A 21676-nucleotide genomic window follows, 5' to 3' on the forward strand; every position below is an offset into this window, starting at 1 on the left:
CTGTAATCTCAGGTAGTCTCTCTTTTAATGAACACACCTGATAACATCAGCCCCACCAGGGACAATCTCTGTTGATTAAGTCAGTCAACTAATTAGGGGCTTTAATTTTGTCTGTAATATCCTTTTACCATTGCCATGTCACATAAAATAATCACAAGAGTGATAATCCCTCTACCTAGAAGCAAGGATATATAGCATCTAGTATATCTTTCCTATTTTGAAAACTATTATTTTAGTTTGACATAATTTCAGACTTATTGAAAATTGCAAAAATAAATGATATGAAGATTTGTATAGCCTTCAGCTCAATTTCTAAATGTCAGTGATTGCTATGTTACTCCTATACTTATGTTCATGCACATGCTCTCTTGCTCCCCACCCCTTACTCTCACTACACATACACATAACTTTTTGTAATCGCTTAAGAGTAAACTGCAGATATGCTGCTCCTCTGATACTGAATGTCCTTAAACACTTAGTGTACATTTCCTACAAATACATTCTTTTATATAAGTTATAGTTATTAAAATCAGATTAATATTTATATAAAACTATCTAACCTCCAGATTTTTTTCAGTTTTGCCAACTGTCCCAATAGCATCTTTTATAACAAAAGAAAATCTAGGCTCATTTATGGCGTTTAGTTATATCTTTTTGAGTTTTATTTAATCTGGAAGAGTTCCTCAGTCTTTATTTCATGAAAAAGATATTTGTAAGTTCAGGCCAGTTATTTTGTAAAATCTTCAATTTGAATTCTACTCGTGTTTCTCATGATTAGATTCAGATTATACACTTGGCAAGAACTCCCTGATTTTTAAAATTTTTCTCCAAGATCCTTTGTAGAATCAGAGCTTTCTTATAGGGGAGTCATCATTGGGGTCTAAAATGGAAAAAATATTCCCCCAAAAATATGTCTGAAAACTCACAAACCCAGAGTTTCTTAAAATTATAACTCACCCTTTCCTAACACAGCCTTTCAGATTCCCATTATTACTGGCTGGTATATTACAAGTGTTCCTCGTCTGAAGCAGGGTCTAAAAAATTGTTGAGGGGACTAATCCCTCTAAGAATATCACCAACTTCTCATCTAGTAATCCAAGAGGAAATAATTGAGGGGTCCTCCTTAGGAGAATTAGGTTCAGTATTTCCATTGTAAATTTTCTGAATTCCAGCATTTCTGTTGAATAAATGAGGATAAAAATACTTGATGGGACATTTTTAGAGAGAGGGGAAGGGAGGATGAAGAAGAGCAGAGAAGCATCAATGTGAGTGAGAAGCATCATTCAGGGACTGAACCTAAAACCTAGGCATATTTTTGGTTTTAGCAAAAATAGAACCATCCACCTTTTGCTTTGCAGGACAACACCCAGCAAACTAACCCAACTGGTCAGGGCTTCATGGTACTTTTTCTGAAGATAACATGAGACTATGCATACAAAAGATTTACATATTCCTTGGTGTATAGTGTATGTTCAATAAATGTTTATTTTTTTCCCTATAGTCTTCCTTCAACAAAATTGTATTGATAAAAAGCATGACAATGAATGCTTACTAGTTAAAATGTAATTTATTTTGTCTGTTTTACTTTTATCTTTTAACAAATATATTGAAAAAAAACTTCAACAGCATTTAAGAATTAAGTTCAAAACAGAATTAAGTTCAAATTAAAAAGTAATTATCCTTCAATATCTTATAGTAACTCTACAGATGCTGTACAAGCTAAAAACTTCAAAAGTGTTTGAAAAACAGAAGATAGGGGAAGGAAAACAAACATGTGAAATTGTAGAGGAAGATCCATATGCCATTCAGATGATTTACTGGTGTCCGGAGAGCAGAATATTCTGTGTTTCGGGAGTCTCTGCATATGTCATAATTTATAAATTCAGCAGACATGAAGTTACAACAGAAATAATGGTAAGTCATTTACATTTAATCTTTACACTTAATTAAAAGGAAGCAATTTCATAGATTTTAGTTAGTACTTGGTATGGTTGTAAGCCACTAACACTGCTGTATGTGGCCAATAATACAATTCATAGAATTTTAAATTATTCTTCTTATATAGTATAACATTTGTAAAAGTTTGGCTTAAAATGACAAAAAACAGTTTTCTGTAAAAACTTTCTATTATTAAATAGGATGCGTTATGCCTGTGAGTTTTATATACATTGGTTATTGATTATTTCATGTATAAATGTCCAATTAATTCAAGCTTTGTTCTATACCTTCATTAATTTTTTTAAAGTTCTTTTTTGTCAATGGCTATATGTGATTGTGTCAACTACAATAAGATTGTTTTTAATGATTTCCTATATATCAACATTTTTTATAGAGTAGAAATAATTATGGGATTGACTTACAAAACATTAATTTTTAAACTAATGAAATAATGTATTTAAGTTAATGACACTCTCATGAAATATATTAAATCTAACTTAAGGCACCTCTAAGTAATGGGCCCTCTCTACCCAGGCCATTTTACCATTTAGTCAGAAAACAGAGATTATCTACTAAAGTCCTACTAAAGATTAGCTACTACAGGCATGTATAAAACTCTTTTTACCTTGACAACTAAAGTATTACCCTGTTAAAATATATTAGTTAAAATCCCAGGCTTTGCAGTTAAATAAGCATAGATTTTAATTCTGGCTTTACCAGTTAATAACTATTTGACTCTCAGGAAGTCACAGACTCCATTAGTCAATACTAGTCTGGATAAGGCTTAATTTCATCATCTATATAACTTCCTGTGTTAATAAAATGGAATGTAATAGTAAACTAGAAATGGAAATGTCAATTTTATAGGGGTCCCGTGATGATTATATAAAGTCACTAATACAGTGTCAAAGTATAATAGGTACCCAGTAATTAACAATCATTATTGTCACTAGAAGTTTTTAAAGAATTTTAAGATAATTATGACAGTCATTTTGGTAATATTGCTGTATTCACCACAAAATAATGACATTTGTGTAAACAATTGTTTTCAATCTCAAGAATGCTGGTTTTTGCATTATAAAGCAAATGTTTGATATAAAATCGATCTTAATGCATTAAATGCAATAATAACACACTTAAAAACATTTTTAGTTTTAAAAAAGATCTAGGGATAATTTTTTATTTTAATACAAATTACTTGTTTTTCTTAAGCAATTCTGACAAAGCTAATTAAGTTAAATAAGGAAGAGCTAAGCTAATAAAACAAATAAATAGACATATGAAATGTATTTTGAAAAATTTTTACTGAGTTGAAGTCAAAATTAAAGGAAGCTTTTTTAAAATTCAAAAGCCTTGTACGACCCCCAATCAAGATGGAGGTGTAGGTAAACAAACTACACCTCTTTGCACAACCATAGAAAGAATTACAACCAGATCTCAAAAACAAACAGAACTGTCAGAAAAATCAAGATATATGGATGTCCAAAACCAAGGATTTAAAGAAGCCACATTCATCCAGATGGGTAGGAGGGGCAGAGTTGCAGAGATGGGGTGGAGAGGCGCTATGGCTTGGACAAGCGGCAGTGGCAGTGGCAGCAGAACATTCACGTGCGGTGGATAAAAATTGGGACGGATACCCTGTGAGTGAGTGATCCCAGCCTCAGTCCAGACCGCATAGCCCAGGGTTCCAGCACCAGGAAGATAGATCCCCGTTACCTCTGGCTGTAAAAACCAGTGAGGGTTGGGGTGGATTTTCACACTTAAAGGGCATGCACTGCATGGGGCAGTGGGAGAAACTGCTGGATTTTCACCACTAAAGAGGCCCACATGGTCTTGGAATGAATGCAAACGCCACAGCAGCAACTGGGAGGGCACCAGTCGTATACGAGAAGTGGGTGAAGTGACTGGAAATGGGGTGAGTGCCATGTAAATCACCAGAATCCAGGAAGTGGCATTGTCCCCTCTCTGAGCCCCCAACCACAAACAGAGCCACAAAGCAGTGAGTGAGTGGCCACACCCTGGCAGTTATCTAAGGCTCTGCCCCATAAAGTTTACAGATGCCTTTGCTACATAGGCCATGCTACTAAGACAAGGAGTAAAAGCAGCTCTACCTAATAAACAAAAGCAAACACAGGGAGGCTGCCAAACTGAGGAGGCCAAGAAATATGGCCTAAATGAAAGAACAGAACAAAATCACAGAAAAACAAAACAAAACCAAGATAGCCAACTTATCAAAACATAGGTGATAAGGATGCTCAGAGAACATATAGAGTAAGGCAAAAATATAAAGGAAGAAATGAAGGTTATACAAAGTGAAATAAAGAAAAATATAAAGGAACCAACAGCAAAGGGAAGGAAGCCAGGATTCAAATCAACAATTTGGAACAAAAAGAGGAAAAAAACATTCAAACTGAACAGAAAGAAGAAACAAGAATTTTAAAAACAAAACAAAACATGAGGAGAGGCTTAGGAACCTCTGGGACAACTTTATTATTTATTTATTTATTTATTTATTAAAAAACATGTTTTTAAAGATTTTATTTATCTGTAGAGGGGAAGGGAGGGAGCAGAGGAGGAAGAGAAATATTGATGTGCGAGAGAAACATCAATTGGTTGCCTCTCACATGCCCCCAACTGGAGATGTGGCCCAAACCCAGGCATGTGCCCTGACTGGGAATCAAACCAGCGACCTTTCAGTTCACAGGCCTGTGCTCAGCCCACTGAACCACACAGGGCTGGGACAACTTTAAATGTACCAACATCCAAATAATAGGGGTGCCAGAAGGAGAAGAGGAACAGCAAGAAATTGAAAACTTACTTGAAAAAATGATGAAAGAAAACTCTCCTAATTTGGTTAAGAAACTAGACATAGAAGCCCAGTAAGCACAGAGAGTCCCAAAAATTGGACCCAAAGAGGACCACACCAAGACACATCATAATTAAAATGCCAAACTTTAAAGATAAGGAGAGAATCTTAAAAGTAGCAAGAGAAAAAGCAGAGTTACCTACAATGGAGTTCCCATAAGACTGTCAGCTGATTTCTCAAAAGAAACTTTGCAGGAAAGAAGGGACTAGCAAAAAGTATTCAAAGTGATGAAAAGCAAGGACCTACAACCAATATTACTCTATCCAGCAAAGCTATCATTTAGAATGGAAGAGCAGACGAAATGCTTCCCAGACAAGGTAAAGCTAAAGTAGTTCCTCATCACCAAGCCATTATTACAGGAAATGTTAAAGGGACTTATTTAAGAAAAAGAAGAGGATCAAAACTATGAACATTAAAATGACAACAAACTCATAGCTATCGACAATTCTAAAAAACCAAACCAAACTAAGCTAACAACTAGAACAAGGACAGAATCATAAATATGGAGATCATATGGAGGGTTATCATCAGGGATGAAGAAGGGGGAGAATGGGGGGAAAGGTACAGGTATTAAGAAGCATAATTGGTAGAAACAAAGTAGACAGGGAGCTGTTAAGAATAATATGGGAAATGGAGAAGCCAAAGAACTTATATGCACAATGCACGGACATGAACTAAGGTGGCATTGCTGGAGGGAAGTGGGTTACTGGACAGAGGGAGGCAAAGGGTGAAAAACTGGGACAACTGTAATAGTATAATCAATAAAATATACTTAAGAAAATAAAATGGAAGAGCAGATAGTTCTTCCCAGACAAGGTAAAGTTAAAAGAATTCATCATCACCGAGCCCTTACTATATGAAATGTCAAAGGAACTTACTTAATAAAAAGATAAAAAATGACAACAAACTCACAGCTATCAACAACTGAATCTAAAAAACAAAAACAAAAGAGCAAACAACCAGAACAGGAACAGAGTCATAGATAAAGGAGATCATTTGGAGGGTTAAGCTGTGAGGGGGAAAAAGAATGGGGGAAATGATGTAGGGATTAAGAAGCATAATTGGTAGAAACAAAATAGTCAGTGGAATGTTAAGAATAGTATAGGTGTTATGGCTGTGCATGCGAGATTAATCACTCTGAGGCAATGAGTAAGGAAAGCAAAGGGTTTACTGATGGAGGCTGGGCTGAGACCAGGTCTCCAAAATGGCGCTGACCCCGAAAGGAATTAGTGTCGGGTTTATATAGGGTCTTTTCCTTCAGCAGGAAAACAACCCCGGCAGGAAGTGATGATGGAGCAGCTGCAGGTAGGTGTGTATGTGACATCTGGCAGCAACAGGGACAAGGTTCACAGGGTTATCTTCAGTCGTAGTCAGCTGCTCAGCTGGATTCTCTGCAGGAAGATAGCTCTGCAAAAAGGCCGGATTCTCTGCAAGACACAACTTCATAAGAATTCTAACAAATCATAAGAATATAGGAGGGGAAGTAGGGGGCCGGGATTTCTCAGCTGTTTGTAAACTAACGAACGACAGTAACATTCCCTCCTCTAGTCTCTAGATGAGACCTTTGGAGTCCGTCCTGGGACTACCTAGATAGCTGAGTCTGGGGAAGGCTCAGTGGTGAGGAGTAGGAGCTGGGTGTCTTCAATGCTGAATCACAAACAATGAATTATATACTTGAAGATACAGGGCAGCACAGTAACAGCAAGGAGGAGCAGGATTACAGGGTCTGTAATGCTGGACACGAGGGTGGTTATCCAGGGGTTCCACTGGAACATTTGCTGGTACTATGGGGTATCACACTGGCACTCGCATTCTCATTGGTCAGTTCAATCCTTGATGGTCTGTAAGGTGTTCTGGATGACCCCCATTCGGTTGGCGTAGAAACAGCAGGCTTCTCCTAGGGCAGCACATAATCCTCCTTGCTTCATGAATAGGAGATCAAGGCCTCTGCGGTTCTGCAAGAGTACCTTGGTGAGTGAGTCTGGCTGAGTTGTTATTTCTCCGATGGTTCCTTGTAGGGCAAGGAGGTCTTGATCAACAGCAGAGGTGAGGGCAGCAAGACCGGCATGGCTGGTAACGAGTCCTGCCATTCCTATAGCTAGCGATCCAGCTATGGTTGTCCCCACAAGTATGGGAAGAACAGCAGTTTTACGTATTCGGGCCCCTTCTTTAGGGAGGAGGAAGGAAGTTCCTCCCTCCCCTGAAGACACAATTACTTGAGGGAGGATTTGGGTAAGAATGCAGGGACCCAGCGCTAGATCCTTAGTGGTTATACACAAGTAAATTCCCTTTGGGCACACAAACCTGGTCTGATTTGGGACGTGTAAAGTCTGAGTGCCATTGAGGGATACCTCTTGGGTACAGACTGATTGGACCAGCGTTAAGGATGACTTTACTGATTTCTCTTGGATGCATGACCCATTACCAATGAGAAGGAGTGGGACTGAGCCCTCCTTGCTGCATGATTGAGAGGAAGGTTGCAGGTTAGCTGTGATTCCTAGAGCCGTGTAGAAGGGAGGCGTTGCCTGCAAACATAGCCAATAATCCTTAGCGATCTCCAGGTTGCTATAGTTCAGGGTCTGGTGGGTGGCCTCGATAAGCTCGAATAGGCTGAGACCCAATCTGGTTGTCACCTCACTGGGACAAGGGGAAGTCCCAGTGGGGGTCTCTGTAGGACCGGCTGCCACCCATATGGCCAGTATGGGTTAATGATCTGGTCCCTGGGGTTTAGGGCCCCAGGCATAGATGGGAGAATATGTTGTCAGGAAATTGGTCTAGCCATGATGGTAAGCAGAGTCCCTGGATCTCTCTCATATGGGTCATATATTCTTAGACCCCAGATGTGTCCTCTCTCCTGCCATGTAGGGTCAGTTGGATTCACAATAGTGATGAGGAGTCCAAGTTTCAGGTCTAACGTGATGCTTAGGAATTTGTTGTTATTTTTCCAGAAAGTTGTGTCCCTGGGGAGATAGCCTATGTCCTCACAACCCCGGTATGGGCAAAAGTAATCAGCAATGCTAGCACAGCCTGCACTCGGTTCCTTTGCAGAACAGAGATAGTAAGAAAAGTAGCTTCCCTGAAGCTGATGTGAGCCGAAGAGCTGTCAGACTGACAAAGTGAAGGTTAGAGAGGCTTTATCAGTCTCAGTCCAGTTTTTCTTAGCAATGATATGGCCGGCGCCTGTGGACGTGATGTGGAAGTATAGGGGGGCCGAGGAGGCTGAAATAGCTAAACAGAGGGCAATGACTACCCAAAGGGCTACACAAGTAGCCATTAGTACCTTGGGGTTGTGCTGACTTAAATTGCTCTTTAGTAAAGCAGACAGTATATAAGTATAATTACAGAACACATAAACACGTATAGGAGTCCAAAGAGGATACATTCACGAAGTTTCCAGTCAGCTGGAGCTGTAACAGCCAGTCCAGTGGCAAAGAATGCTATAACTAAAGTAATAGGTAATAAAAATAACCAGGAACACTGTCCTATCATTGCCATCGCTTGAGATGCTCTGACCTCTAAGGAGGGATTGGTGCTGTTGGCGGTTCCTCAGTCCCTTTGGGTCCTGCTTCAGGGGTCCCTGTTGGACAAGACTTGACCTGTGTGTGATGTATCCAAGCAGCGACACCAGCAACCTTGATAGCCATGGAGTTGGTAAGAACAACAGTATGAGGCCCTTCCCATAATGGTCCTAAAGGTTGTCTTTTCCAAACCTTTATAAGAACTTGGTCCCCTGGCCTAATTGGGTGCAGGGGTGTTACCATAGGGATTGGTTGCCTCTCCAAGACTCGCTGTTGGATTGAAGCGAGGGTCTTTTGGGGGGCCTGCAGTTGCTGGGTTAAGGTGTGGTCACCCCTGACCTGCAACTCCCCTATCCGGGGTGTCAAAGGGGTCAGGCCATCAGTATATGGAGTACACTGGGACCAGAAAAGGGCCCAGAGAAGGAGGTCTGGCCAGGGAGAATTAGTTTCCTGGTGGAGCTTTCACGGGGTTTGCTTCAGGAACTGGTTCATACGTTCTACCAGACCTGCACTCTGGGGTTGATAGGTGGTGTGGAGGTTCCACTTGATTTTTAAAGCTCGGGCTATAGCCTGAACTGTCTTCGCCACAAAAGCTGGACCGTTGTCTGACCCAATGCTAATAGGCAACCCATATTGGGGAATAGCTAGATTCAACAAAGCCTTTACAACCTCTTGAGCCTTCTCAGTCCGGGTGGGAATTGCTTCAACCCATCTGGAATAAGTACAAACTAATACTAACAGGTACTTATACCCACTTGGGGCCGGGCCAATTTTGGTGAAATCTATATCAATGTCCTCAAAGGGAGTGGCACCCTGCCAGTGCACTGCGAAGGGGGGAGCTTTGCCAGTCCTCAGGTTATTCTTGATACAGGTTACATAGCGCTTGGCTACTGAAGTACATACAGTCCAAAGGGATGTAGTATTCCTTTTCTAAAGAGGCAGCCAGCGCTCCTTTCCCGAAATGTGTGATCTGGTGGAGGGTGGCCGCTAATTGTAGGCCTGTACTGTTTGGAATGAAGATTCTACCATCCGGCAGGATCAGCCATCCATCTCTCTTTGTAGCGCCCTCAGCTGTGGCCCACTCATTTTCAGCCAGGGAACAGCGCAGAGACCCTTTAGGTTGGGGTAGCACAGGGAGAATAGATTCCCCCCTCTGAGGCCATGATCCTTCCTTGTAGGGCGGCCTGTTGGGCGGCCTGGTCTGCTCACCGGTTCCCAGTCTCAACTTCCCTGGTGCCCCTCTGGTGGCCTCTGCAGTGGATGACCGCTACCTGAGTTGGCTTACACACCGCTTGCAGCAATCCTAGATTTCTTGAGCATTTTTTATTGCTTTTCCTTCAGCCATGAGCAGTCATCTCTCTCGATAGATTGCCCCATGAACATGTACAGTGGAAAAGTCATACCGAGAGTCAGTGTATATGGTGGCCCGTTTGTCAGTGGCCTCCTCTAATGCCCAGGTGAGGGGCAACAAGTTCTGCTCTTTGGGCCGACCACCCTTATGGAAGAGGTTCAGGGTGGACTACCTTCTCGAGAGTGACTACAGCCGCTTCTGCATAGCGTATGCCTTCTCAAATGAAACTGCTTCCATCCATGAAGAGTACAGTGCCCGGGTTCGGGAGCAGGGAGTCTTGTAGCCCAGGCTGGGAGGAACATTCCTGGTCTATGGACTCCTCACAATTATGTTCTGGTCCTCCCTCTTTGGTGGGTAGGAGCGAGGCTGGATTCAAGGCCTGGGTGGTCTGCAGGCAGATCCAGGGGTCTTCAAGAATGGTTGCTTGGTAGTGAGTGGGGCGACTGCCAGTAAGCCACTTCCCTCTGGTACCTCTCTGGAGGGTCTCAATGACGCCCTACCCTAGGGTGAGCTTGTTGGCTTCCTTAACTAGGAGGGCCGTGGCGGTGACAGCTCGGAGGCAGGCAGGCCATCCTCGGGCCACCAGGTCTAGTGTCTTTGAGAGGTATGTTACTGGTCTACACCAGGGCCCAAGGGTTTGGATTAAAACTCCCCAGGCTACCCCCTTCTTTTCATGGATAAAAAGACTAAAAGGCCTGGTGACATCCATCAGGGCAAGGGCTGGAGCCCGGGTAAGTTCTTTTAGTTTTTGAAATGCCCTCTCCTATTCTTCTTCCCAGTCCAATGGGGCATTGGAGTCTCAGGTAGCCTCATGGAGAGGCCGGGCGATTGCAGCAAAATTGGGGATCCAAAGATGACAAAATCCTGCCATCCCAAGAAACTCACGGAGGTCCTTCTTGGATCTTGGAGTAGGAAGTCGGGTGACTACCCCCTTTCACTTGGATGACAGCCTCTGGGTCCCTTCTGATAAGATGAACCCTAGAAACTTAACTTTATGGGTACAAATTTGTGCCTTCCGGCAGGAGACCCAATAGCCTTTCCTCTTGAGCAGGGCGAGGAGGGCAGAGGTGCCAATTAAACAGTGCTCCTTAGTCTTGGCTGCTAAGAGGAGATCATCTACATATTGGAGGAGTGTTAAATGAGGATTCTCCACTGAGAAGGGGCTGAGGTCCTGCCCTACGGCCTCCCCGAATATGGTGGGAGAATTTTTAAACCCTTGAGTCAACTGAGTCCAAGTGAGCTGCTGCTTTCTGTTTGTCTCTGGGTCCTCCCACTCAAAGGCAAAGATGTCCTGTGATTGCAGACGTAAGGGAATGCAGAAAAAAGCATCTTAGATCTAAGGTAGTATACCAGAGTCTATCAGGTGGCAGGAGACTCAGGAGAGTGTAGGGGTTTGGCACTGTAGGGTGGAGAGTTTCTGTCACCGCATTGACTCCCCTCAAGTCCTGAACCAGCCAGTAGTCATTGGTTCCAGGCTTCTGGACTGGTAGAAAGGAGTATCCATGCTGATTGGCATTCTCTCAATATTCCCTCCCTTAGCAAACAGTCTATGTGAAGCTTGATGCCCTTGCAGGCCTCCCAGGAGATGGGATATTGTCTGAGGTGAACCGGGGCTGTCTTTCTGAGCAGTGGAACAACAACAGGGGGTTTGTGGCTTGCTAGACCAGCGGGTTGTCTTCTGCCCATACCTTGGAAAACTTTAACTGAAAATCTTCGGGAACATATTCGGGAGGTGATTGAGAGGTTTCGAGGAGACGGTATTCTTTCTCAAACAGGAAGGTGACAGACAAAACCACTTGAGAGCAGACTTAGAGTTTTGCAGCCTCAGGAGAAAAGGAATTATGGGCCTGGAGTTTTCTGAGGAGGTCCCTGCCCAGTAAGGGGAATGGACAGTCCAGGACAAGGAGGAATGAATGAGTGGTGGTGGCTTTTCCTAAGTGAACCTTGCGGGCCTCACAGAAGGGGTACTCTGTGACATTCCCTGTGGCCCCCTGGATTTTCATTCTTTTGCCAGAGAGTGGTCCTGTAGGAGCAGTCACTGCCCAGACTTCAGCCCCTGTATCTACCATGAAAGTCACTGGGTGGCCCCCAACATTCATTGTTACCATGGGCTCCTGGGGACCTAAAGAGAGGGATCCCTAACCCCCTCAGTTGGAGTCTCCTTCTACTGTAGCCATGACCCTGGGTGGGGGTTGTTTGTTTCTCCGCCTGAAGCACTCATTCTTCCAATGTTCCTTTTCCTTATAATAGGCACATTGATCTGAGGCTAACTCCCCTCCGTGTTTGCCTCCTCCTTTCTTACAGAACTTCTTCCCAGATGCCGCGGTTGGCACATCGGGGTTTCTCGAAGGGCAGCTGCTAAGACCTTAGCTTGCCACTTCTCCCTTTCAATCTCCCTTTTCTTGTCAGCCTCATCTCTGTTTAAGTATACTTTGATAGCAATTTCAAGGAGCTGGCCTAAATTTATGCCTCCAAATACCTCTAATTTTTGCAGTTTCTTTTGGATATCAGATGCTGCCTCAGTTACAACGGCTAGATTAATGGTGTGGGCATGTTTTGGAGCCTCTGGGTCAAAGGGAGTGTACATGGGCTTTCGGTGGGGCCCTGAAAAACGTCCAAAACCTTATTCAAGTTAGTTGGCTTCTTGGCCACCTTAATCATCCCTTGGTGGAGGGCTTGGTGATGGGCTCTAAGACCCGCCATTCCAGGTATAGTATTAGGGTCCCAATCAAGTGGCTCAGCAGGTAGAACTTCCTGTACTGCTTCCTCCCTTTCCTGTTCTGTTCCTACGGCCCGGCCCCTAATATCCTCCCTAGCAGCTTTAAGAATTAATTCTCGCTCCTCAACAGAGAAAAGAGCCATCAAGATTTGCTGACAGTCCTCCCAGGTCGGTCAATGTGACTGGCAAATAAGATTCAAACAAGCTAGTGAGAGCTCAGGGCTGCTCAGAAAATGACGGATTCTGAGCTCAACAGTTATACAGGTTGCTAGTGGAGAAGGGAACATAAATATAAGTGGTTTGGTGCTCAGGACCGGGCCCAACAGCCTCCCTCAACGGGAGGACAGGCCTGGCAGCCTGGGCCTCACCGGAAGAATTAGCGGAGCTGGGCAGGTGCCTCGGCCAAAGACGGAAGAGGGATTCCCCAGGGCAGACGGCTCAGAGGAGGCTCCGCTGGGGGGGTCTGGCTCCACCTCTGGGACCTGGGGGTAGAGAGACACGGGGTCTCTGCCATAGGGAGGGGGCTGCAGACAACTCGGCTTAGAAGACTTTGATCCCTCTCGCTGATCCTTGCCCTGAAGCTGTTGGACTAAGAGAACTTTACGGGCTTCTGACCCTACACAACTTCGGGGCCAAGCAGGTAGGTCCCTAGCCAGTTCCTGCCAGCAGTCAATGTAATCGAACTGGTCAGGGTGACCGGACTTCCTTGCAACAATGAGGTGCACTGCCTGTATGATGCCTAGATTCAGAGTTCCTCCCCGGGGGCCATCCCGCCCTGAAAGTGGGCCATTCTGATCTGCAGAGGATCTCTAAGGCATCAGGGCTCATAGAAGGGTCTTGTCCCTGGAATTGGGGAAAATTTCCGGAGCATGCAGTCGAGAACCATGGGCGTGGACTTGGACTGACATCCACCCATGATAACTAAGGCGACTGCTACAAATATACACTTAATTTGGATTACAATCAGGAACACAAGGCACAGGAGCAATTCCCCCTCTCATGGCACAGACAAACAAGGGTAGGGAACTCCCTGAAGGAAGCCACCCAGTTGCCCGCCTGGCCTCTCCTCTCACGAGGGACTTAGGCTTGTCTTAGCTAAGGCTGCCTGAGTAAAGTCTGGGTTAACCAGCCGTGATGCTGTATGACAAGCCAAGGAACCTCAGGTTAGGGCCCACTCAGACTCTGTAGACCAAGATTCGTGGAGCCACACAAAAGAGGAGAAAGCAATTTTCAACCTCTACATTCACTCACACACACTCTCAGAAGTTAAACAATTTCCCATCCAGTTCCCAAATCGGCCGCAATATAGACAAACAGCGTCGGCTGACAGGCAGTTCAATCAGACCCAGAACCAGAAGAGCTCTCTATGCAACCCAGAACAAAGCGAGTCCTGCTGTGCAGGATTCAACAGTTTTCCACTAAGGTGATTGTTCCCCTCTGCGTCCAGAAGGCTAGGGACAGACGTCCCACAGATGACAACAGGGTTAACCTGTTGTCCCAGAAGGATCAACACTTACCTGTTGCCGAGGCTGTCCTCTGACCTTTGCTTTCCCTAACCCGGGCTTTTGGGGAAGCCTGGCGGCCCCAACACACCCACCGAAGACATGGGGGAGTGCTCTCAAAATGTGCATGTGGCCACAGTCCCGTCACCAGTGGCCAGGTGCCGGGACCCCCAGGGCCCCAAAGGCCTGCCAAATACGACGCTGCACTGCAGAGGATCTCTCTGGGGCCTCCACAATGTTACGGCTGTGGATTCGAGATTAATCACTCTGAGGCAATGAGTAAGGAAAGCAAATGGGTTTATTGCCGGCGGCCGGGCCAAGACCAAGTCTCCAAAATGGTGCTGACCCTGAAAGGAATTAGGGTGGAGCAGCTGCAGGTAGGTGTGTATGTGACATCTGGCAGCAACAGGGACAAGGTTCACGGGGTTATCTTCAGTTGTAGTCGGCTGCTCAGCTGGATTCTTTGCAGGACAGATAGCTCTGCAAAAAGGCCAGATTCTCTGCAAGACACAACTTCATAAGAGTTCTAACAAATCATAAGAATATAGGAGGGGAAGTAGGGGGCCAGGATTTCTCAGCTGTTTGTAAACTACTGAACAGCTGTAACATAAAAGAGAGAAGCCAAAGAATTTACACACCTGCCCCCATGGACATGAACTAAGGGTGTGGATTGCTGGAGGAAAGGGGAGTACCAAGTGGAGGGGGGCGAAAGGGGCAAAATCAGGACAACTCTTAACAGCGTAATCAATAAAATATACTTTAAAAATAAAATGCCTTGTATGAATCACTATTTGTAAACACATACACACATCAATTTAATCTCTTCCACTGGAGTAAACATGACCAATTTTTATCTTTATTTTACCATATGTTTGATTGTAATTTATAATTATCTTAAGGAATATTTATTATATAAATACATTATCTCCACTGGTAGGTATTTTTCTTAAAATCCTGAAAAATTAAAAAGTATTTTACACTTTTGTGAATGCTATTTAATACTTCATATCATTCATTCACTATTTAATTCAGTTTGGGATATCTCAGCTTTACTATAAATTATAATTTAACTTATTAATCACAAAAATAATACCAAAAATTACCAGCTATTTTAATGTGATTATTCGTTATCATGACTCTAATTAATGTAAAATTGATTTTTTTTTCCAGTCATTAGAGGTTCGACTTCAGTATGATATTGAAGACATTATTACCCCAGAACCGGAAACAAGTCCTCCATTTCCAGATCTCTCATCTCAGCTTCCCTGTTCAAGGAGTCTTTCTGGAAGCACTAATACTGTGTCTAGTGAAGGAGTAACAAAGGACAGTATCCCATGCCTCAAGTAAGAATTGCCACCAAATTTTAAAACAATTTTATATATTAATCATGTAATTATTTTAAACTGTGCCAAGTAAAATCATTCTTCTCTCTTAATAAATTGTTGTCAAGTGATCTACTATCTATCGCAAGGTATCCTGGTCTTTTCTTTGAATATCCCTGAACAGGGCAAATATTTTCATCCTTCACTTACTAATTCATTTATTTCCTTCCCAGAAAGACACTAAAGAAAAAAATAACTATGATAGAATGGGAAAACTTTTGTCAGGGCACAAACATGGCCGTTTGCTTGGTATTTCCAAAATGGAAGTGTATGTTAAGGGAATTTCTTTAGCCTTCTTGGAATTGAAAAGAAACTAACTTCACTACCTACCGTAATAATGCTATGTTAGAAAAAAAGAATTTCTCTCGTGATTGCTAGGATACTGTACAATATGTTTCTTTTTTAACTGATGCTATTTGATAGTAAACAATGTTCTCTCAGTATATCTAAACAAAGTTTAGTGTCATACTCAAAGAAAACTTAAAGTTAGTCAAGCCCATAGTCATATTTATTGTATTGTTTTTATGCTTTTTGTAACCAAATATAGAAGAACGCACTTTTCTTAAATTACTACTCACTGCTGCTTCATCATCAATGTGTTTTGTATTAGCTGGTTGGAGAATTGAGCCTAAGCAAAGAATGTCTATGAGCCTCATATGAAAATATCTGAATCTGCTACTAAAGGAACTTTAGACACTTATGAAAACACTTATGAAAAATGTAAAGATAAGATTTCAGAAGCAAAATCAGTTTATCACAGAATTAGCAGTTGTTAATCATTGTTTTTCCTCCAAAAATTTTTTTTCTGTAGTAGCAAATGAAAATAAAAACAGGGTTTACTAGGAGAAAAATCTACAAAGAGAACACATCATCATAAAATGTAAGCAAATGAAAAACATTCATAATGTTTTAAAGTTATATATTCAAGTTTCCCTTCATAGCACTTTGCTTCATTTAATTGATTTCTGTTAAAATGAAAACCAGAAATAGAAATAAAAGCCCAACAAAGCTCAAGAAAATAATGTTTATTAACTAACATGACCTTTCATTAAAATGTGGGTCTTCCAATGATTAAATATTTTTTAATAAATGTTTTAAAAACAAAAGATAGGGATAAGAGAAAAACAGTGAAAACAACCGAAATTTGGTCATGAAGTAAGCAATAACATTATTAAAGCATAATAAAAGAATTAATGTTGACTTGAGAAGTAATACAGACAATCTTAAGGATAATCAAGAGAACTAAAGTGAAAAAAATCAGCATAGTCTGCTATTATGTAATAAGGCCCTAGGAACCAAGCATCAGAACTTATCTAAGAATATTATTCTATGAATTACATTATAAGTGGTTTTTGAGGTGCATGTAATCTATGCTTTGATAAATTATATGTTAGCATCCATCCCTAAATCATTTTTCCTTTGCTGGATTTAGATTACCGTGTACATTAGCTGATAAATAAGCATTTCAACAACCCAACTCTTCATTTTTATCAATGTTACAATTTTTATCAATATACACATATTTGTGCAATTATTTTTAGTTTCTTGCCTTTGTGCTTTTTAGTATGTAAAATCGGTGGTCACCCTAGGCCTCACTAAGGGGGTGAGATTCCAACAAAATGTAGTTGAGGAGTTAGCTGAATACATGATGTAAGAGTGTTCTAGGCAGAAGAAACAGCTAGAGCAAAGGCCTTAAAGTCCCTGGCTTATAAGGAGGTCAGTGTAGATAGAATAATGGGAGCAAGGTTAGTGGAGAGGGTAGTAGGAGATGAAGTCAGATAGACAATAGTGAGCCAGTGTAATAATGACCTTTGCTTTTATTCCTAATTAAATGGGGAGTCACTATAGGGTTTTGAAGAAAGAAGTGAATTTTAAATTGATCACTTAGGTGGCTATGCTGACCATGGATTTTGAGATGAGAGAAAAGAGTAGAAGCCAGGAGACCAGTAAGGAGGATGCTTGCACCTAACTAGAGATGATGTTGAGGGCTTGCAGATTTAGAAATTAAAAATATAGAATATCCATTTAAATCTGAATTTCAGATGAACAATGGACATTTTTTAGTTTCAACATATCCCAGAAATTTCGTGGAACATACATACTGTGAAACAAAACAAAACAAACAAAAAAAAAACCAGCCACCTATTTGTTGCTTATTTGAAATTCATACTTATATGGATATTCATTATTTTTATTTGCCAAATTAACTAGGATAGTAGCAGTAAAGAATTAAAAAGGGGTGTTATTCTAAATATATTTTTAAGATAACACTATCAGCATTTGATAATTGACTGGCTGTGAGGTATGAGAGAAAGATACTAGTCAAGAAAGATTTTAGGTTTTTTCTTTTAACTGAATAACAAGAACAGGAGTTGCTATCAACTGGAAAAGAGAAGGGTGCAGGTGGAGCAAATTTAGAAGGAAAGAACAGGAATTCATGTTTTAGATAGGTAGAAATCTTACATTGGGTAGTAGATTAATGGTTATTCTTTTTTATTTGCATGCATTATAGCTTTAAAACATGTAACAAGTATTTCATAAGAAAAATAACTAATTAAAAATACTATACTCAAAAAAATAAAAAAGAAAGTGATAAAGATCAGTGGAAGTTGTGGAACTGACTAAACAGCTACTTAAAGAAAAGACTAAACTACAAGTGACTTCTATTTTGAGAAGATATTGTCCACCTGCATACCATCCTTAATGCCTGGTGTGTATTTCTGTAGGAAAATTCTGTGTAAATTATGAAGATAAGCATGAACATACTTATTTAAACTGTATTAGTAGAATTACTTTTACTTTTTCTCCTTTTCCTAGTGTTAAGACACGGCCAGTGCGGATGCCTCCAGGGTATCAAGCAGAACTTGTTATTCAGTTGGTGTGGGTAGATGGTGAACCCCCGCAACAGATTACTAGTCTTGCCGTAAGCTCAGCGTATGGAATGTAAGTAGACAAACGTTTTTTCTAATTGTTATTATTTATCTAATATGTTTGATATATGTAGATATTTCCTTTATAATACTTAAATATAGAAAGAAGCCCTTACCTGGATTTTTATTAGATAAAAATGGTACAAGAAAAATAATAATTTAAATATAAACTATGATTATTCGTTGTTTCTTGATGTCAAACTTGTGATAGTGTTCCCACTTAATGCTGTTAGCAAGCTGTTAGGAAGTTATTACACTTATAATTTTTTTTGTTTGTATACTTCTATGTTTACACATTTTTCTTGGTTTTGTTTGTATTTTCTATTTTTCTCTTTGTGTTTCATTTTGCATACTAGAGTTAGAGTCTTTGGGATTCAAATCCTCATTCTGCTTCTTTCTAACTGTTGGATGTTAAATTTCTGTTACTTAAATTTCTGTGCTTTGTTTCCTTATCTGTAAAATGAGGATAAAATCTTGTATCTTTTAGGTTCAGAGCAGGACACACATGACATTTTCAAGATAAGATAGTTTGAATTTTTAATAAATGGATTATTTATCTAGAATCTAGAGAAAGAACACAAGATAGTGGGGTGTGCCAGGGCTAGAAAGAACAGTACTTTATTACCATCTGTTAAAGAATAACTTGAAGACATAGTTAATTATTACCATGTTATTTACTTGACTGCAAAGTAAAGCAATAATAAATTGATCTTACTTAACAAATACAAAACCAGAATTTATATGTGAGAAAAAGAAAAAAGAGAAAGAAAAACCGCTCACACTTTCTAAATAATGAAATTAGTGTTTTCTTTTTGTTGTATAAAATGTAATGAGACCAGTCAGGGTATTTGCTCTTGGGCAGCTTTATGAATTACCAGCTAAATCAGTTTTGGTTATTTATGGCTTCTCCAGAAGACCTTAGCTGCTTAATTTCTGATATATACACATATTGTATATATACATATAATATATATTATTATGTAGTATAATAATATATAATTAACATTATATATGCTATATATAACATATATAGCATATATAATTGTGTGTGTGTGTGTGTGTGTGTGTATGACATTTTTTGGTATTAACATTATTTGGGAATATTTTTAATTCAGTTATGCCAGGTCTGTACCTTATTTTCTTGTTAGAATGTATTAATTCCACTTTTTGGTCAAATCCAGCCCCCAAGCAGACTGGCCATGAGTGCCTCACCCTCCTTATGAAACAGAATATAATCTGAATAGTGCCCTAGCGCAACGGCTTTGTGGCAACATTTAAATACATGGCTATTAGATGTCGAAGAAAGAGAAAAAAATAAGGACAATCACAATTTTTAGTTAATCTTTGGAAACTACTTTGCTGTTTAATATCCTAGTCTGCCTAAGTCTAAACTAGGAAAACAAGCCCCAAGGATCAATGTAATAAAATTTAGCTAGCTGGGTAGCACTATTTTCCCATGTTTATTGATTGTTCTGCTCTTTTGAAGAATTTACCAAGGGTTAAGTATTAAGTCAGAAACTGTGCAGGGTCTGAGATTATTCTCTCCTTACAAGCTAGTTGCTTGCCACGTGTGTGTGTGTGTGCATGTGTATGTGTAGTATCTTGACAGAAAACTGGTCTCTGGATGAGACAGTTCACTGTTGACAGCAAAAACAACAGCTAGAGCAACATTTTGCATCAGTTCTCTGAGCCTCAGTCCCAACAGAGTAACATGTTGAGGAACAGATGGTACCTGCATGTGCAGTGGTATTGCAAGAGAAGACCTGAGTTTAAAAAACTCGGGTATGAAAATAGGTCTGTTGGTGACCTACCTATCCTCCCATCTGAAGAGAGACCACATCTTTACTCTGGTGTATAAGCAAATCTTCTCTGGAGAAGAAAACGAGACGCCTTTATCTTATTTTTTAAAAATTATTCTCACATCATTTTTATTGAACTTAAAAAAATAGTTTATATTAAATATTATATTAAATTGAGATATAAAACAGTGATTACACATTTATATAACTTATGAAGTGATCACAATAAGTCTATTACCCATCTAACACCATACATAGTTATTACAATATTATTGACTATATTTCCTGGGCTGTACTTTGCATTTCTGTGATGTTTATATTACTGGCAATTTGTATTCTGTAATCCTCTTACCTTTTAGAGCCACATCTCATATCCCTCACCCATGTGGCACTGCATCAATTTGTTCTCTGTATCTATGTTTCTGTTTTATTTGGTTGGTTGGTAGGTTTTTAGACTCCACATATAAGTGAAATCATTTGGTATTTGTCTTTCTATGTATGACTTATTTCACTTAGTATAATACCCTGAAGGTGTAGCCATCTTGTCACAAATGATAAGATTTCATTCTTTTTTAAATTTTTTTTGGCTGAATAATATTCCATTGTATATATGTATCACTTCTTTATCCAGTCATCTATGGACAAACACTTAATTTGCTTCCATATCTTGGCTATTGCAAATAATGCTGCAGTGACCATAGTATTTTGGATTTCTTTGGATAAATACCCAGCAGTGGAATAGCTGGGTCATATGATAGTTCTATTTTTTATTTTTTGAGGAACATCCAAACTGTTTTCCATAGTGATTTAACCAATTTGCACTCCCACCAACACCGCAAGAGGGTTCCCTTTTCTCTACATTCTCACCAACATGTTGTTTATTTATTGATGATAGCCATTCTGACAAGTGTGAAGTGATACCTCATTGTGATTTTAACTTACATTTCCCTAATTAGAGATGCTGAGCATCTTATCTTTTTTATGTCTATTAATCATGTATTTGTGCTCTTTGGAGAAATGTCTAATCAGGACTTCTCCCATTTTTCAATGAGAGAGAGAGAGAAGTTGTATGGATTTCCTATATGTTTTGGATATTAATCATTTACTGATGAATCATTGACAAATATCTTCTTCCAATAGGTTGTCCTTTTGTTTTGTTGATGGTTTCCTTTGCTCTGCAAAAACTTTAGTTTGATTTAGTCCCATTTGGTTACCTTTTTCTTTCCTTTCCCTTGCTCAAGGAGACATTCAAAAATGTTACACTAAGTGCACTGTCAAGAGTTTACTGCCTATCTTTCATTTATGGTTTTAGGTCTCACATTTAAATCAATTCAGTTTTAATTTAGTCTTGTATGTGGTTTAAGAGAATGATCCAATTTTATTGTTTTGCATGTATCTGTCCAGATTTTCCAACACTGTATTAAAAAGACAGCCTTTACCCCATTATATATTCTTACTTTGTTTATGATAGGTTAATTGACCATATAGGCATGTGTTTATTTCTATGTTCCACTGATCTATGTGTCTTTTTTTTCCTGCTAGTACCATGCTGTTTTGATTACTATAGCCTTGTAGTATAGTTTGATATCAGGTAGCATGATACCACCAAATTTGTCTTTCTTTCTTGACATTGCCTTGGCTATTTGGAGTCTTTTGTGTTTCCATATAAAT

General features: G+C 40.2%; 1 protein-coding gene across 5 annotated transcripts in view; it reads left to right on the forward strand.

The window, feature by feature from the left end:
* STXBP5L (syntaxin binding protein 5L) overlaps positions 1-21676 on the forward strand; it is a 344728-nt gene that overhangs the window by 199650 nt on the left and 123402 nt on the right. For all 5 annotated transcript variants that reach the window (XM_090265844.1, XM_090265853.1, XM_090265871.1 and 2 more), the window contains exons 15-17: positions 1697-1914; positions 15065-15237; positions 18094-18219. In XM_090265844.1, the coding sequence (XP_090121970.1) occupies positions 1697-1914; positions 15065-15237; positions 18094-18219 (517 nt within the window). The remainder of the gene's footprint in view (positions 1-1696; positions 1915-15064; positions 15238-18093; positions 18220-21676) is intronic.

The sequence above is a fragment of the Furipterus horrens genome, unplaced genomic scaffold (assembly GCF_987537825.1).
Source record: "Furipterus horrens unplaced genomic scaffold, mFurHor1.1.pri manual_scaffold_1, whole genome shotgun sequence".
Taxonomy (NCBI): Eukaryota; Metazoa; Chordata; class Mammalia; order Chiroptera; family Furipteridae; genus Furipterus; species Furipterus horrens.